The sequence below is a fragment of the Callorhinchus milii genome, unplaced genomic scaffold, assembly GCF_018977255.1.
Source record: "Callorhinchus milii isolate IMCB2004 unplaced genomic scaffold, IMCB_Cmil_1.0 Scaffold16, whole genome shotgun sequence".
In the NCBI taxonomy this organism is placed as follows: domain Eukaryota; kingdom Metazoa; phylum Chordata; class Chondrichthyes; order Chimaeriformes; family Callorhinchidae; genus Callorhinchus; species Callorhinchus milii.
In genome coordinates this window covers 13,238,101-13,255,380 of record NW_024704757.1, presented here as the reverse complement: position 1 = coordinate 13,255,380, position 17,280 = coordinate 13,238,101, and the positions used below count along the sequence as shown (strand labels likewise).

The 17,280-nt window shown below is 41.1% G+C and overlaps 1 protein-coding gene across 1 annotated transcript in view; it reads left to right on the top strand.

The window, feature by feature from the left end:
- abat (4-aminobutyrate aminotransferase) overlaps window positions 1-17,280 on the top strand; it is a 44,511-nt gene that overhangs the window by 21,971 nt on the left and 5,260 nt on the right. The window contains exons 3-12 of the mRNA XM_007893773.2: window positions 1,708-1,805; window positions 2,799-2,828; window positions 4,581-4,698; window positions 6,916-6,965; window positions 13,049-13,129; window positions 13,980-14,072; window positions 14,681-14,743; window positions 15,045-15,108; window positions 15,532-15,680; window positions 16,916-17,053. Of these exons, the coding sequence (XP_007891964.1) occupies window positions 1,708-1,805; window positions 2,799-2,828; window positions 4,581-4,698; window positions 6,916-6,965; window positions 13,049-13,129; window positions 13,980-14,072; window positions 14,681-14,743; window positions 15,045-15,108; window positions 15,532-15,680; window positions 16,916-17,053 (884 nt within the window). The remainder of the gene's footprint in view (window positions 1-1,707; window positions 1,806-2,798; window positions 2,829-4,580; window positions 4,699-6,915; window positions 6,966-13,048; window positions 13,130-13,979; window positions 14,073-14,680; window positions 14,744-15,044; window positions 15,109-15,531; window positions 15,681-16,915; window positions 17,054-17,280) is intronic.

Here is a 17,280-nt window from a genome sequence, read left to right as displayed (position 1 = left end):
TTTCGGACCCGAGCTGGGGTTCGGGATCAGGGAGGGCGGAGGGCAAGGTGGGGAAGGAGGGTGATCGAAAGCACGGTCGAAGAGGAAGGTCTTGAGATGGGTCTCTCAGCAGCCTGCGGTGTGAGACAGTGGTGGTTTAGTAGTTTAAAGATTATGAGAATAAAGACTTTGAACTACCAAACTCGTAGCAATTAACCTTTTTGGTTACTATCCAACTGGATAGTAAACCGATGGCAGTGGCTTATCTTGTTATGGTGTCCTGATACAGTTCCTGTTATCATTATATTGCCGTGTTGCGTTTTGAATTGTGCCAATCAATCAAATAAATTTGAAACCTATTAAGGAAGGAACTGGGTAGAGTCAGCAAACTAGCACATTGCCCTTTCACCCCTACAACCTTTATTTCCATCCATGGCCCATCGATTTCTTGAATGTCTCTACAAGGGGATTGAAGGAGTGGAGTCCTGTAGCTCAGTGGTTAGAGCACTCGCTTTGCAAGCGAGAGACCTGAGTTCAGTTCCAGGCAGAGGGCGAAACCTTGGGCAAGTTTCCTTACTCCACACAGAGCCTAATAATAATCCCTCCAAAACCAAAAACAATAATAAATTGGTCATTTTCAATCTACAACTGTTTGTGGGACATTGCTGTGCGCAATTGGCTGCCGCGTTCGCCCACAAATATACAGTCAATTCACTTTACAGTGTGTTCTGCGAAGCGCTTTGGGACGTCCTCCCGACGTGAAAAGCCGCTATATCAAATACAAGGATTATTATTATTATTATTATAAGGGGATTGAAGGTTTAAAGCGAAATGACTCTGACCATTTGTACCCCAAATCTTTTTTTGATATGTTTTAAAATGATTGAATTTGACACATTTGTGAAAGAGCACCCCACCTGAAAAGCAGAATTTAAATAATCAAATCTCATCAGCAGAAGTTGCCAAAAAAGCTCAAGCGGTTTCAATCTGTTTCTGTTTTGTGACTTGCAAACCGTTATAAGTCTCGTCAGTCGTAAGTCCCTTTCTCCTTGGCTTTGCTTGTGATTGAGGTCTTGTTACAGTTTGTTGTGCAAACACTGTTGATTCAGCACTTCATCTGCACTTTGACTTTTGCTGTGCTGTTTTAATAGTTCACATTCGTTCACTCACAATCTTTATTTGCAGTTGCATTATTTATTATGTAAGTAAATTTATATGAACCTCGCCCATGACCCTTGAAGTGTTTTAAGAGAAGATGCTTTATATACTGTACACATAGAAACTACATGAACTCAAGGAAATCCTGTCATTACTGAAAGGATCAAAACCCCCCACTATTTATTGACAACCTTTTTGCCCATCACCCCAACAAGGAGGAAGGGGGCAGAAAATAATCATAATAATAATCCTTGTATTTGACATAGCGCCTGATCACGTCTTCGAGACGTTCAAAGCGCTTCACAGAATATACTATAAAATGAATTGACTGTGTATTTTGTGGTCGAAACGTGGCAGCCAATAGCGCACAGCAGTGTCCCACAAACAGTCGTGGATTGAGTGACCAATTTATTATCATTATTATTTTTGAAGGAATTATTACTGATAGGTGGAGTTCTTTGAAGTGTGAAACGGTATGTTATGTTTGTCATGTGGTCAACCGTTTGAATCGATACCATCGGAATACTACAATAACATCAAAATAACCATTATTTATTTTGCTTTGCCAAGGGTGCCGATATGTCAGTCAACCAGCGAACAAGACTGATGTGGATGTTGGGATTGAGGGACCTTCGATGAAAACCGAAGTGCCGGGCCCACGATCTCGGGTATGACGATGACAAGTGACCTGAAACCGTACAGTGATACTAACAATAACATAGCGCTGTGTCCATTTGCCGAAACATCTCAAAGGGCTTTATGGACAAATGCTCGTGAATGTTTCAATTGTTGCAGCTCACGATCCTTGCATTTGGGAAAGCGCCTTGCACATCAGGAGAACATCCCGAAGTGCTTCGCACGACTTAATGTCAAGAGAGTGACTGTATTTTGTGGGAGAACAAAGAAAAAACGATTATTCACAGCACTAGATTTGTTTTCTAAACCATTTCTCCAAAGGCGTGCGTCTCTATGATGGGCCAGTCAGTCTGTCGAATGTTAATTGTCACCACTTTGATTCATCGCGGTTTATTTTTTTTAAAAAACAGCAATTTAAGATGCACACCTAATTGTAAGAAGGATCCATGTTGTATGAAGTACATTTTCCAATATTAAACAGTAAGCGTGTCAGGTTGGCCCAGTTGGTAGAACTTCCAGTTGTCTTCCTTCATCTGATTGTAGTTTGTGCAACATTCATGATATAGTTTTGCTGTCAGATGTAACAGTTACTGCACTTCAAAGTAGCATATTGTGTGAAATGCTTTCAGAAATTTCGACATAATAAGAGTCTATACTGATTGCAAGTGATGTTTATTAACCTGGCCCAGGGTGACAGCATTAGAAAGTCATCCGCAAATTCTTTCGTGTAGGATGTGAACATACAATTTTGTATTTCATTTTAAAATCGCAACAAAACTTTTGAGAGTATAAACCTCTTCAAGTGGAATCCTCTAATGACTTGTCACTAGCCGACAATGACTAGAGAGCCTCTCAGCTAAGAAAACAGTTCCCAATTTGTACAGATAACTTTACAGTGGATCAAGTCGACCTCCTTATTTTATTATTTTGAATTCTGGACTGTACATAATTCAAAAAGATGTGCTCTTTTTAGCAAGGTGGTGTCTGTTTCCTTTGACTTATTTTGCGCCTCTGTTTATTCGCAGGAGTTGCTCAAAGATCTGACTGAATTACAGGTGAGCTGCTAAATCTTACACTATGTTAACCAGAGTGAACTGACAATTCCACCTACACATACACCCATTGCGCCAATGTATGCCAAATCGTCCCGAGCATTCGGTAAACAGGGTGCATCCATTCCAGGTACAGGCAAATAATTCTATGCATAGGTGCATAAGTAGTTTCAGAGAAGCAAGAAGGGAGCAAAAGAAGGTGTGGAAACAATGGAGGTCAAAATGAAAAGGAAACCAAAACTGCTGAAATAGAAATTAGAAAATCAGAAGAAATAGCAAATAGAAGTAGGTCTGATATTGCTGAGATTTCTGTCTTGCGATTCAATGATTCACTTGAGGTACACTTGTAATGTATGTGTTTGACCCTTGCAAAAAGCTACCCTTGGAGTTTGACTGAAATTCCAAGTTCGTAACAGTTTAGAATTGCTGCAGAAGGTTCGTAATATAGTCTGCAGCCCTTTTGAAAAATAAAATTAGAAGACGCTTGCTTTCGTACTCTTTTGGTGCCCTGTCTGGGCTGAGTGAGCCAAATTCTGCCACTGTGATAAGTCCCTGAGCCTGAGCAACAACGCAAATAATAATAATAATAATCCTTGCATCAAAAAGATGTCTCAAAGCACTCCACAGGATTTACTGTGAAACGGAATAACTGTGCGTTGGTAAGCAAATGCGTCAGCACAATTGCGCACAGCAGTGTCCCGCACACAGCTATGAAACTAATGACCAGCTTCTATTTGGGGGAATTGTCGACCAGCTCTCCCAGAAAAAAACTCCCTTCTCTTTTCGAATAGTGCCATGAGATTTTTAACATCCACCACCTGAACAGGCAGAAAGGATCTCAGTCTAACATCTCATGTGAAGGACCGACATCTCTGACAATGCAATACTGCTTTGGAGTGTCATCTTAGACTATGTGAGTTCCAGTCCCGATGTGAACCCACAATAACAAGAAAACATTTATTGACCTCAGTAAACTTATCGAGATAGCAGTGCTCATTCAGGACAAAATCCTCAACCTCGTACGTTGGAATGAACTCTGTTTATACCTAAAAACCTCATGGTCACATTTCCACACTACAATAATGAAAAGCATTTACATATGGCATAATATACTTAAAATAAAGCTGGCAATTCGATATAGGGACTTAACACATTATAATGCCTCAACGCACATCACTCAATGAGTCCCTTCAGATTGTGATGTAGGGAAACCACTAAATTTTCACCAAATTCAAAGTTTATTGTTTAACAGCTTAGTAGAAAGATGGGACACCTTAGTATTCTAGAGTATCTGCCTAGATTAAGACTTTTAAGTCTTGATGTTGATGAAGTTGGACTTGAAGCTGCAACTTGTTCCAAAGCTACTTTTACAATATTCACCAGAAAGATCAGTGTTTTGTTTCTGTGTTGCCAAATGATATGGTGTCATGTTATTTGTAGGTACTGTAGTTTCAAACTATGCCCAATGAGTTGCTTGCTGATTATTTCAGTCTTACATGTCCTACTCTAGCAGCCAGCCTGTGAAATTAATTCATAATTCTCTTGAAAAGCTTTGCATAGAGAATGGTGGTGAATTTCAAAACCTGGGAATGTTATCTTTAATTTCCAGGCGAAGTTGAGGCACATCGCACACTTGTTTGGTTCAGATACTCTTCGTCTTAAACATGGTGATGGGTTGCCGCATGTGTCAGACACCTGACTGACCAAAACAAAATCGTTCTTCACAAAATCAGGTTTCTATCTGTTTCTGTCCAGAACACAGAAGCGGTCCAATTCTTTTGCAATTATGAGGAAAGCCAAGGGAACTACCTGGTGGACGTGGATGGCAACAGAATGCTTGATCTTTACACACAGATCGCTTCCATTCCTATTGGTAAGGGACGACGTCTTAATGCATGCAGTTTCTGTTCTTCAAAAGAGGAAATCCTGAAGTCTGCTTCTGTTTCGGCAGAGCAGGCAGCATTATTCAACAGAAACCTTACTGTCGAGTGCACTTGAAGTTCTAGCGTGTCACCTGCCTACAGGACACAAGCAGAGTGCTGAACGTGTGCAAAATCAGTTGTTTTTCTCGTCCATTTAACCTTCTCTGCCGAGTTGTCTTCCGTGAAGCCGGAATGCCCATGTCAATTTGTATTAAATAGGAAACACTTTCTCAGTAATCAATTACATTGCAGATACGCATTAAGATTAGTCCTGGTTGCTGAGCCATTTAATTAGCCTCTGGGTCAAGAAAAACTTCCTGGTGTCTGTCCTGAAATTGTCCTTTTTGCAACTCTAAACCTATGATCATCTTGTTCTACTGGTTTGGTGTAGTCTGAAGGCATGTTGTGGCAAGGCTTCTGGTTTATTTTTACTGCATGCATTTGCAACATTGCCCTAAAATAGTCATTGTGTGTGTGAGAAAGAGATAGAGAGAGAGAGAAAGAACAATGGGTTTTGTTCTTAGTGTAATCTGAACTCCTTAGTGCTGTGTCTTGCATTTGTTCTGTCTAATCGGGTGCTGATACAATAGTACTGCAAATTGCAATGCAACAAAAGGTCTAAATGAGTATTGGGGTAAACAGTACCTTTAGGTGTAGGGCCTGTTAATATCATCTGTAATTAAATTTTCAGATGTCAAATCGTTCCATTATCTCTGAAACTCAAAAGATTTCTGAACCATTCATTAAACCTCTCACAGATTCTATCAAGGTGATTGGATCTGTCAGTAGATCGCAACACTTGATTTTTTTTATTCAGAAGACCTTTAATCAGCATTGACAGAAAGCTATAGATGTCTGTGCAGTGTGATAAGGATTGAACTTCCCTGTGACTCAAGTCAGGGAGTAAAAGGATCGATATGAGGGGAATATTAAACAGCACTCAGGAAGGACAGTAAGTAATATCAATGCCGTGTCCCCCAATCACAGCAACACGCTGCTTTTAAAAGTGGAGGAGACTTTCACTCAAATTCTAAAATGTATTCATAGCTGAAGCCATTAACAGAATGTCGCAATGCTGATAGGGGAATAACAGGTCTATTTGAGCGTGATTTGGAGCAGGGTAATGGGACTTCAGCGCTTAGATAGACTGAACTGAACAGAAGCAGTGCATAGGTTTCATACAGAACCCAGCATGGGCAGTCAGTGCATCAAACTCATGACAATCTGACCTGCGGAGTGGCGGGAGGCAGCATTTAAGATGCGCGGATTACTCCATGATGAGTTCTAACCTCATCTGATGAGTTCTAACCTCAGGAAAGCATCTCTGTGGAGGTCACAGGAAAGGCACACTAGGATCACCCAAGGCCACTGCAGCCCACTTTCAGACAGCGTACTGAAGTAAGTCACCAGGTTACTCTCTCGATCATGGAATCTCCTTGAAGGAGAAAAAAAATGGATAAAGACTTCACCCCACCCCCCCTCCAAGATGCTATCATACGTGAAAGATGCTATATATAAATATGCAGGTTCTTGTTGTTCACACTCACCATAAGAAACATCCCACAACTGAGAAAGAAGCTGGCGTTTGGACTGCAGATGCCTAAAACGTAATATGAATGAGTACGATCATTCTGTGCGTCTGACTGTTCAGCAGAACAAGCTCTCTGGCTGACAAATTGATCTGTTTGTTTTTTTGTTGCTTAAATTGCATATTGATCAGCTGTTATTCAAAGCCTAATGGCGTTCTGGACAATATGTTAAACGATAGAAAAATTTAACAAATGGTTGGATATGATATTAATAATTTGCTACATCCACAACTGAAATAAGTGATTAAAATAAGTCATGGCCTACACTCCTAAAACTACCATTAGATACTGCAGTATATCCATGTGCCAACTTTAGGTCTTCTCCTGAAATGTTCCCCTACAATTACATGGTCCACGATACTGTACAGTAAATCCTGAGATGTTTGAACAATGTGATGAGGCACCATGTCAAATGCAAAGAGTATAACTGGATGCGGGACTGTGAGATACAGACAAACAAAAGATCCAGCTGTCCACAGGTGCCTAAGGTTACTTGTGACACAATTTTACCCCCTACAGACTGAATTTCAATCCAAATGCTAATGTGTGTTTTTTTATGTAATGTTTTGTTATATTTAGGTTACAATCATCCTGCGCTGATCAAAGTGTTACAGAATCCACACAATGTGGTAAGTGTGGGGAACTTAGTACATTATTTATTCCTTTATTTATTTATTATAATGTTTGAATTTGCTTTGCTACACGTCTCCAGTTTACTGGACACCCTTCCATTACTGTGAATCGGCACAAGCAGATGGCATTGGCACAAGCACCTGCCTCTTGTACAAGTTGCGATAGTTGCCTCGGGTATCTCTACTTCTTCCATTCGCTCTCTGTAGGGAAGCACATGTCCTCTCCTCTCTCTGTGGCAGCGCAGCTGAAACTAGGATCTCACAGTTTGGAAAATTGGGCCTATTAAAACCTGCATTCTTCCGTACCTGTGACCGAGTCCACTAACACACTAACAATGTTGCATTTTTTCTAATTTTTTTCAATGGCTCAACATAATTTTATTTATATTTATCTATATTTATTATTATTTATTTGTTGATTTGTTTATGTATTTAGTTGTTTTGTTTATTTATTTACATACAAATTAAAGACTGAATACAATTTTTTTCCGGTGTGCGATCAATTGTAAAATATAAACCAGTCTAGCTGCTCGTTATGGGAATGGTGGGAAGAGAGAAATATCCATCCTTGTATGTTTCTGATTTAGTGTGCAACAGTGCAAAAGTACACAATAGAAGGCATTAGGGTAGATTTGGGACGTCTCCACCCAGTCAGAAAATGCAATGTAAGCGTTAAAGATGCTATCATCTGTCGCAAATGCCATTCTACACATGCCAGTAGAGGATCAACGCATCGGTGAGTGAGTGATTTACATCAGTGAATCAGCGATTCAAAATCTGTTATATGTAATTCTATATGTTTTGATATATTAAAACCCTTCGACCAGAACTATAATAAGTCCCAGTCAAACCAGTTACATCACGTCCCACAGACATAAAGGAAATACATTGCACTATATATATTTATACGTATAATATGTATATATGATGTATTTGCCTATATCTAAGCATAATCAATGCATTATGAGCCGCCACAAAGCATTTTCTCCCAACATTGCTGCTTTGTCCAAATACGATATAATTGGATTGTTCTGATTAGACACTTAGGAAGAGGTTGCAAATGCAACAGTTTTTATGGCGAAACAGTTTGATTGTTTCTACTTGCACCTGGCGAGGCACCCTCTGTGTGAATATAGTACTGACACAGCAGAACCCCAGAGGACAAAAAAAAAAGAGAAATGTGATGGAAGATTCGAGAAACTGTAAGAAATTGCCCCAAAGGAGGGTGAACGGGCAACATTCTGCGGGTTTCCAATCTATAACTGAAATGGGAATGAGAACTGGCTTGGAACAGAAAAGAAGACACTGGACAAAGAAATGCTAAAACACAAACCTTTTACTCAAAATAACCATGTAAAATATCACAGGTAAATAACAATCTTTCATATACTGCACTTAAAAACAATGTACTCCAAAGTGGTAGTTAATGTCATCGCTGTGTTATTCAGTGAAGTAGATGATATATAGCAAACACTATATAAATAAATTCACGTGCGTCTTTATGATGTTTGAAGTTTAGAAGCACTTCTGTTCACAGTAATCCTTAGATTGCCGGCAGTTCCACTTTAAAGATTCTGTGGGCCAACCAGTTCTGTACATTTTCAGTTCACACACTGTTATTCTGGAGGGGGAATAAAACTAATAATACAAAATATAGTTAGTTGCTCAACCATCAGGGAAGCTTTATTACTAATAATAACCTTATTCCAGCATCATGAGTTTGAGGATTTTAATTCATTAATTTAATTAATAAATTAATTACGCTGCCAAACACCCCCTTTTTTTTCTCTTTGTATTTTCTAATCTTTCTTTTCTTAACGCTTTTTTCTGTCTATTGTAACGAGAACAATAAATTACAGTTCACGGCAGGAGGACGAACCTAGGCGCTTGGACCTGAGCAGGGGGTTGGGATCATGGGGGTGGAGGGCAGGAAGGGTAGGAGTAGGAGGATGGCCGAAGAGGAGGGTCTTGAGATGCGACGTGAAGGAGACGAGGGAGGGAGCGAGGTGAAGGGAATGTGGGATGGAGTTCCAAAGGGTGGGGGCAGAGAGGCTGCAGGCCCAACCGTTTGGTGGGGCGGGCTGGGGCTGGTAAAGTGGAGCACGCCGGAGCCTGCTGAGCGGAGGGAGAGGACAGGTTGAAATGGGGTCAGCATTTGAAGGCAATCACGAGGAGTTTGAGCTCTATCCTTTGAGGGATGAGGAGCCAGTGGAGCCGGGTGAGGGCGATAGGATCACGGAGACTGGTGCGGGAGAGCTGCAGAGTTCTGGATGATCTCCAGCTTTTGGAGGGAAGAGTTGGGAAGGCCGACAAGCGGGGAGTTGTCATAGTAACCTCTATAACCTTTGTTTCATTTCTAACTTTCCAAATCTGCGCTCTTGTCTTTCTTCCCTTCCCTTTTCTAGCTCCACCGTCCATGTTGGAGGGCGGGAATACTTTTTGTTTTGCTTTGGGGTGGGGAGAGCGGGGAGTGGGGGGCAGAGTAATCAATTCCATTGACTTCCATTGACCCTGACAGGCAGATTTCGCAGGTAGGGTTGAAAGTCCCACATTAAACACTGACACAGTTTTCTTGCCAGGGGGTAGGAGGGTGCAAACACACCACAGAAGGGATCATACACACACACAACTGGAATACGTGCCGGTGCTCTAAGGATTAAAGTGGGTACAAATAAAACGAGCAACTAAAGCAGTGCCGTTTAACGCATGTATTCTAGACTATTACGTCACAGCAATTCTTCCATGCCCTAAAATCATGTACATCTGTTCTGTTTACAGATTCTGCAAAGGGACTGCTTGCCAAGCGTGGGGATGACCGTCATTCGAAGGATCGTCCACAGGGTCACACTCTAGATTTTGATGGGACATCAGCCATAGAGAACTTGCTGCTGGCCCTACAACCCCTGCAGACTGGCTTACAGAGGACTCAAGGGAACTCTGACAGCATCGCGGAGCTGCGTGGAGGAGGAGGAGGGTTGATGGTTTCTCTCTCGAGCATGGTGAGCAGATTAACTAGAGAACCCACCAACCTCTGCCAATGGCGCCCCAGCCCAATTTGCGTTAACGCTGGGCACTGTTACGTCACTGTGCGTCCGGACTGCACTGAGTGGCGGGCACTTTGAATGGCCTGACAAAGCGGGTGAGCGTCCTCCCCCAGTATACCAGGGCCAGCACATTGTAGCTGTGGCGACGTCCCTTAGCCTCTCTCGGTAGATCGATTGTGCTTGTGTGACAGAATTCAGAGATGGCCCTGTGGACAATCCTGCCAATGTAGGGTCCAGGTCCCTGATCTTGTATCCTCTGGGTCTGTGATGTGTGTTCTCCTTTTGCCGAGCATAATGCGGACTTCATCAGTGTCGCTCTCTTCCTCCAATAAAGTAATGAGACCCTGGAGTGGCTCCAACAAACTGGAGATGGAAGATTATCTGTGGAGGCACAGAAAGAAAATGTTCTTTGATAGATCTTGGATTATGTTATTACAAGATTGTCCCGAAGACTGTGAATTAATCACCAATTTATTTACAACCAGTGCAGCAAGCGATTAAGGATGCAGGACAATATAAATGAGGCCTCGCAAAGGTTTACTAATAATCCTTGCATTTTTGCATTATTGTAAATATTTCATACCATTACCACACACACACAACTAAATAGTATTGTAGTAGACCATGAGCTTTTCTGTGATATTTCTGAGTAATGTTCGGAAATAAAGTCTACCTCTTTGGACGCGTTGTCAGTCTGTAACCAACCAACCATACAGTTTTTCATTGAGAACAACTAGCAATTTGCCCCCATGCCTCCGAACATTGTTCCCATTGCTACAGTCCTCTGCGTTTTTGCCTTTTACCCAAAGACAGAACAAAAGCAAGACCTTGTAGCCACGTTGTGACTATGTGTGCTAAACAGGACACTCAGCCTAATTTAGCTCATGTAGAGAAAATGACACAAGAAATCGTGATCTTCTGTATGATTTCTGGTTGGTCACCATAAGGTTACTCATTTGCCACACCCGCTTACTGTGCTTGTGTGAACACAGCCACGGCTGATATACCTGCTCACATCTCTTGACATAGTTCGGGACTTTTCATTGGTTGATATATATATATATATATGAAATTGACTGCAAAAGCTAGTTTGGGAAGCGTTTTGCATCCAATGCAAATATGTTTCTTTTTGGGGGAAGAAAGAAGAAGGAAGGTAAGTGAATGTTTTTAATATTTAAACAGAAGTAAGAGTAAAGAAAGAGCGAGTGGGTAGATATAGTAAAACAAAAAGAATACAACCACAAACGTATATAACAGGAAGCAAAAGTGATGGCGGGGCAAGAAGATATAAAGTTTTTTTTCCAAATGTTTTTGTTTCAAAATTGTTTGTCTTTGTTGAGCCCCTTGGGACTAATGTTGCAATGGCAAAGCTATCCTGTTGTTTAAGAAGCTTATTATTGTAGTTATAGCACAGAATCAATTGGCTTGCGGAGTTAAGAGTCACCATATGTATCCCTGCTCCCAAGTTAAAATACCCTCGGTTAAAAACCAAGATCCACTGAGTCAAGTTATGCAACTTGGCAGCGGATGTTCACAGTTCCTGCCAGAGAACTGTCCTGAACGGCTTTATACTCAACACTTCGAACATCTGTCCCAATAAGTTTTCTCAAAATTGCAACTCTTTAGACTTTCAAGATCCTGTTGTTAATTCTTTTTCATTCAAAATGTTTCATTATGAACTGAACTTTAATTCCTGTATAATTTTCTCTTTCTCAGTCTCACTGACCCTATAAAAGAGGAAGCTGACACACAGCAACAGATTTGCCTTTGGCAAGATTGGAAAATGTGTCCAAAGCTGAAAACGGTTGTTTAAAAGTTGCCAGAAATATTTTTTGCTTGTTTATGTGCTTGTTTGACATGTTGTAGAACTTAAAACGCCAAATATCACCTGCAATGGACTTCACTCAGTGCGTTTTCTCTGGCTTCAGGGATTTTAGAATCCGATTTTATCGCAGAATTAGCTGTTTATCACAAAATACATTCGTTTGTACTTTGATGACTCCAAGCTAGTCGCGAACAAATCAAATGTCATATAAAGTGAATATTTTCGCAAAGTCACATCAGTTTGGATGAAGCAGGCCCTTCGGCCCATTTGATCTCATCCTTCCAGAATACCACCCTACCTACCATCCTCCCATCACAGCATCAAGCTGTTTTTCAAATGAGTCCAGTGCACTGACTTCAACCACCCTTCCCAGCAACCTGTTCCAGTCATTAGTCACCCTCAGGATAAAGGTATTTGAAGAAACAAGGTTTCTTCTTGGTATCTGTCCTTTGCAATTCTAAACCTATATCATCTTCTACTGTCTTGGTGCATCCTAAAGTATTCCGGGTTTACACTTTGTAGTATCGGGTTCATTTTTTTTCCTGGTGTGGGAATCCTACTCCATGGTTTAATGCCGCACTGGCATCCATGGGGTTTTAGCTTGTAAACAGTTTGTTTTGTATCATAAAAATGGAGTTTGTTGAACTGAAATGCACAACAATGTGCAATTGAAACTAACCAAGTATTTGAAGAAACAATATTTCCTGCACTAGAATCTAGAATAAATTTGTTTGTACTGTACCTTTTAATTGCTTTCATTCACGTATTCTGCACATTCTTTAGGATAAGCTCATAGTCCAGCTGGAAGACATCACAGTGACCGCACGTACAGTCATACTAAAATGTACACTTGCATAGTCTTCATTGTGAATCAAGATTATGAATATAATCTTTGCATTTGATTCCTTATATTTGATACAGCGCCTTATCACGTCTTCTAGACGTCTCAAAGAACTTCACAGAACATACTGTGAAGTGAATTGACCGTATGTTTTGTGGGCGAAATACGTAATTGATATGGAATAAGCTCTGATGTGCACTTGAGATGAAAATCAAGTTCCTGTTGGATAATTATAGAACCATAAGATCTATTTCAATCAATATCTCAAACTACCACTTGAGACTACAATTATTTGTATCACAGTACCATTAAGGCTGCCATCCTTTGCTGAAAATGCTCCTACTATATTTTATGTTCTGTTTTATCACAGAGTACCTTCGTGAACAGACCTGCCCTGGGGTGCTTGCCTCCCGAATCCTTCCCTCAAAACCTCAATGAGACTCTGCTTTCGGTAAGTTCATCCTCTAGTCTTCAAGAATCCCAAGTTGCATGAAACAAAATTGAATTAGTCAAAGCAGGAATCCCATTCTGATCAATTTCCCCTTCTGTAAAGCTTAAGAGCACAGTATTTATACAGCACCAGAAAAGACTAATGCCATCCACACACGATAGACCTACCTCATTCAAGTCTAGCAAATCTAAATTGAAACGTGTCCAGGAGCCACTGTAACCTCCAAATTTCTCGCAGTGGTATAATGGATCTACATCTTGGTAAATATTATCCATATTAGACCAAAACCTCGGTGTCCAGGAATTATTTGTGGATATCCTATTTCATTTATAATCGAATGATGAATTTATATAATCAAAATCTAAGGCTATGACTTGCAGCACAGTGTTACTTATTTTTCTGAATCCCAAAGCACATAGATATAACTTCTAAGAAAACAGATCTTCAACATCACCTGCTGCCAAGCACTTTGCTTTAGTATATAACATGTGCTGAAACATCAGTTGCAGAATTGCTGTAACGACTCAAGTTGTGAAATGTGAGACCGCTCAGCTCGCAGGGCTTGTAAAGTTCAATCAGTCAGTTGCCTCCCCGCCACTCTCTCCTGTCTTTCACGGGAACTGAATGAACATTAGCATGTCTGTGCCTGGCTGACGTGCATTTAGTGTCAACAACAGAACAACTTGCATGAATATGGTACCCTTCACACAATGAGCATGGTTGTAGAAATGGGTCGACAAAGCCCTTCTAACACTTTTATCAACCAATCTGCTAACCTGTTGCTCGTTTGTGCCCTCGTGACAAGTAAGAACCATCACCGTCACCGCTCTGTGATTTTGTCCTGAATCAGGTGGCCCCGAAAGGTTTGAGGCAGGTTCAGACGATGGCGTGCGGCTCTTGTGCTAATGAGAATGCCTTCAAAGCAGCCTGTATCTGGTACCGAGTAAGTAAAATACATTTGTCTATACATTTCAGGGCAATCTGAAGACATAGAATCATACCAAACAGAAACAGGCCATTCAGCCCAACTAGTCTATGCCAGTGTTTCTACTCCAGACAAGTCCCCCACTCCTTCCTATTCTCTTTTTCCTCACCCCTCTCTTCCCTTCTCTCTTTCTCTTCCATTCTCCCTTGTGTATCCATCAATATTTCTCTTAAACAACAAAATTACATTTGTAAAGCGCCTTTCACGTCAGGAGGACGTCCCAAGGCCCTGAACAGTCGGGGATCAGGACCGAAGGGTGTGGTGGAGGTGGGCAGGATTGGGATGAGGGAGGGCAGAGAGTTAGGAGGGTGGCTGAAGGCACGGTGGAATAGGAGGGTCTTAAATCGCGCCTTGAACATTGACTTATATAATGACTTTCCTGTAAGATGAAGGTTGCAAAGTTTCATAAATAAAGATCCACAAAGCTGCCGGTGCTGGTGCACTGGCCTACGCTACCTGCTCAGGTTTAATCCATTTTAAGCAATAACAGAATCCGTTAATAAGTATTTTAATCCAAAAAGAAGGCTTGAGTACCAAGTAAGTCGCTGCTGTTTCTTTACCTGTAGAACAAAGAGAGGGGAACCACTGAACCTACAAAGGAGGAATTGGAATCTTGCATGATCAACCAGGTAAGTGCTACGATTCTTTAAGTAGACCTCAGGCCCAAACTTACACCTTGTCCTAGTCTTTGTTAAGACCGTTTCATCTTAAAATTGAAGATTGTTGCACGTAAGAATGGAACGTTCTTATGTCCAGCCCTAACTTGGAAACCGGTTCTTTTTAAGAATGGCAGAAAAACACTCTCGGGGACCTTAAAATCCATTTATTTGAAGGTAGAGATTTAAAAAAACAAGTACAGTGCTGCATATTCAGGTTTATTATAAAAGTCCGCCATCTAGTGATGTTATATATTATTTCTTCTTCCTTTAGAACCCTGGAAGCCCCGACCTAACTATTCTGTCCTTCATGGGTGGTTTTCACGGAAGAACCTTTGGTGAGAGGAACATTTTTCGTCTTAAAGTTAACATACAATTTACAAATGTGGTCCGCTGTCCCCTTATATCTTTGTGAAGAACCTTGCAGAATGAACTTCTGTTAAAACGAAAATCCTGGGAAGACTAAGAGAACTGCATTTTGTAATGAATGGGATTTATAATTTTTTCCCCAACAAAATTATGTATTGTAACATGTGAAGTATACCAGTGCCGTACACTCAATTATACTGCAATGAACGTGATTTATTTAGGCAGTGCTTTCAACCATGTTACCATGGTCTCAAACTAATTTTGTTCATTACTGTACTTCCGAGAAAACATAAGCATAGAGAAAATGTAGTTTTTAAAAGATTTACTCAAATCTAGAGCTAATGTACTGGTGCGTCCTGAATCATGTATCCCTTGTGTTTCTGCATTTCCAGGCTGTTTGGCAACAACCCACTCCAAGGCCATCCACAAATTAGACATCCCAACCTTTGACTGGCCCATGGCTCCATTTCCAAAGCTTAAATATCCTCTGGACGAGTTTGAGAAGGAGAACACACAGGAAGAAAACAGGTGCCTGGAGGAGGTAGATTTCAGTTTTGTACTACACTTCAGATTCCTCAGAAATACAACTTGAATTTATATTGTGCTTCTCATGTAGAAAGAGGCATCAAAGCACTTGACAAATGCAGTGGTGGACATCAAATAAGGCATATAACAGATTTAGAGATACTGACCTGAAGTAATAGTCAAAAAAGGGCTATATTTTAGGAGATTTTTGAAGCCGGGGAAAGAGGAGGCGAGGCAAAGTGGTTGTGAAATTAGGTCCAGGGGACAGGGGCATCGTGGCTGGAGACTCGCAGTGGCTGAAGGTGAAGTGAAGGGAATGTGGAGTAAGGAATAGACCAAAGTAGCCTCACTGGAGGACACAGTCTGGAGATGATTGCGTAGATTGGCTGGGGATTTGAAGGCAAAGACATGGATCTTAAACTCAATTCTTATGACTGTTTGACTACATGAAAGTCATTTATGTTCATTGGGTTCAGCATTTGTAGGTCAGCTATGTTTTGCTCAATGTATTACTGTTGGAAGCTGATTTATATATTTGGGAATTGTGGGCTTCTATTTAGATTTAATAGAGCCTTTGACCTCTATTAATTCAGCTGTAAGAAAGCCTATGTCACTGATAAATGATACTGCTGGACAATTCTGTGGGAAAGGTTTGTTGAAAAGCAGTTTTGTCCTGGTTCACAGCAGTAAAAGTAATTGGTTGGATTCACAGACAATGTCTGCTTATGGGTTTGGCCCTGATAACTGCAAGAAGATGGGATGTTACTGAAGACTGAAGTAAACAGTGAATCCCGGTTATACCGCAGCTCCTGGAATCATTTCAATACCAATTAGTAGGAAGTTTTCTTTACTTGGAAGGGAATCAACAAGTTGCCAGGAAAGGTTGTAGACAACAGGACGTTGGACGTATTTAAAAAACAGCTTGATGCTGTGATAAGGGGTGGGGGGGGGGGGGGGGGTGATAAAGAATGGGTGTTCAGGAAGGATGAGATTGGATTATCCAAACCAATCTTGTGATCTTGTGAAATCCACTCAGTTGCCCCGCTCCATTCCAATTTCTACGAAGTCAATGTCTGCATGTACTTCCATGGTTGACCACAACACATCCAGGGATTTGACATTTACAAATGCCTTTTGAATCACAGGGTTATTACCAATATCAACATATACCAATAAGCATTTTGTACTAATGTGTGTATGTGTGTTTTGGAGTTGTTCTGTTATTGTGTTCTGTGCCCTTTCCCATCACAGGTGGAGGATCTGATCGTGAAGTACAGGAAGCGAGGGAAGAACGTGGCGGCGATTATCGTTGAGCCAATCCAATCCGAGGGAGGAGATAACCATGCCTCCAATGAGTTCTTCAGGAAGCTGCGGGACATTAGCAAGAAGGTAAATTCCATTCAATGGATGTTCTGGGGTGTAAGTAGAATGGAGCATTGAACACTGGCAGTTCTTAATTTGTGTAAATACCATCTAATAACTCCACAGGAGTCTAGGGAACCATTGACTGACCAGCCCGCCTAGCCTAGTTCATCAACGGGACCTGGAGAAGCTAGACTGCCTTCTCTTCCCCTTCACCAAAAGGAGAGATTATCCACTTCGGAAGCGGTAAACAG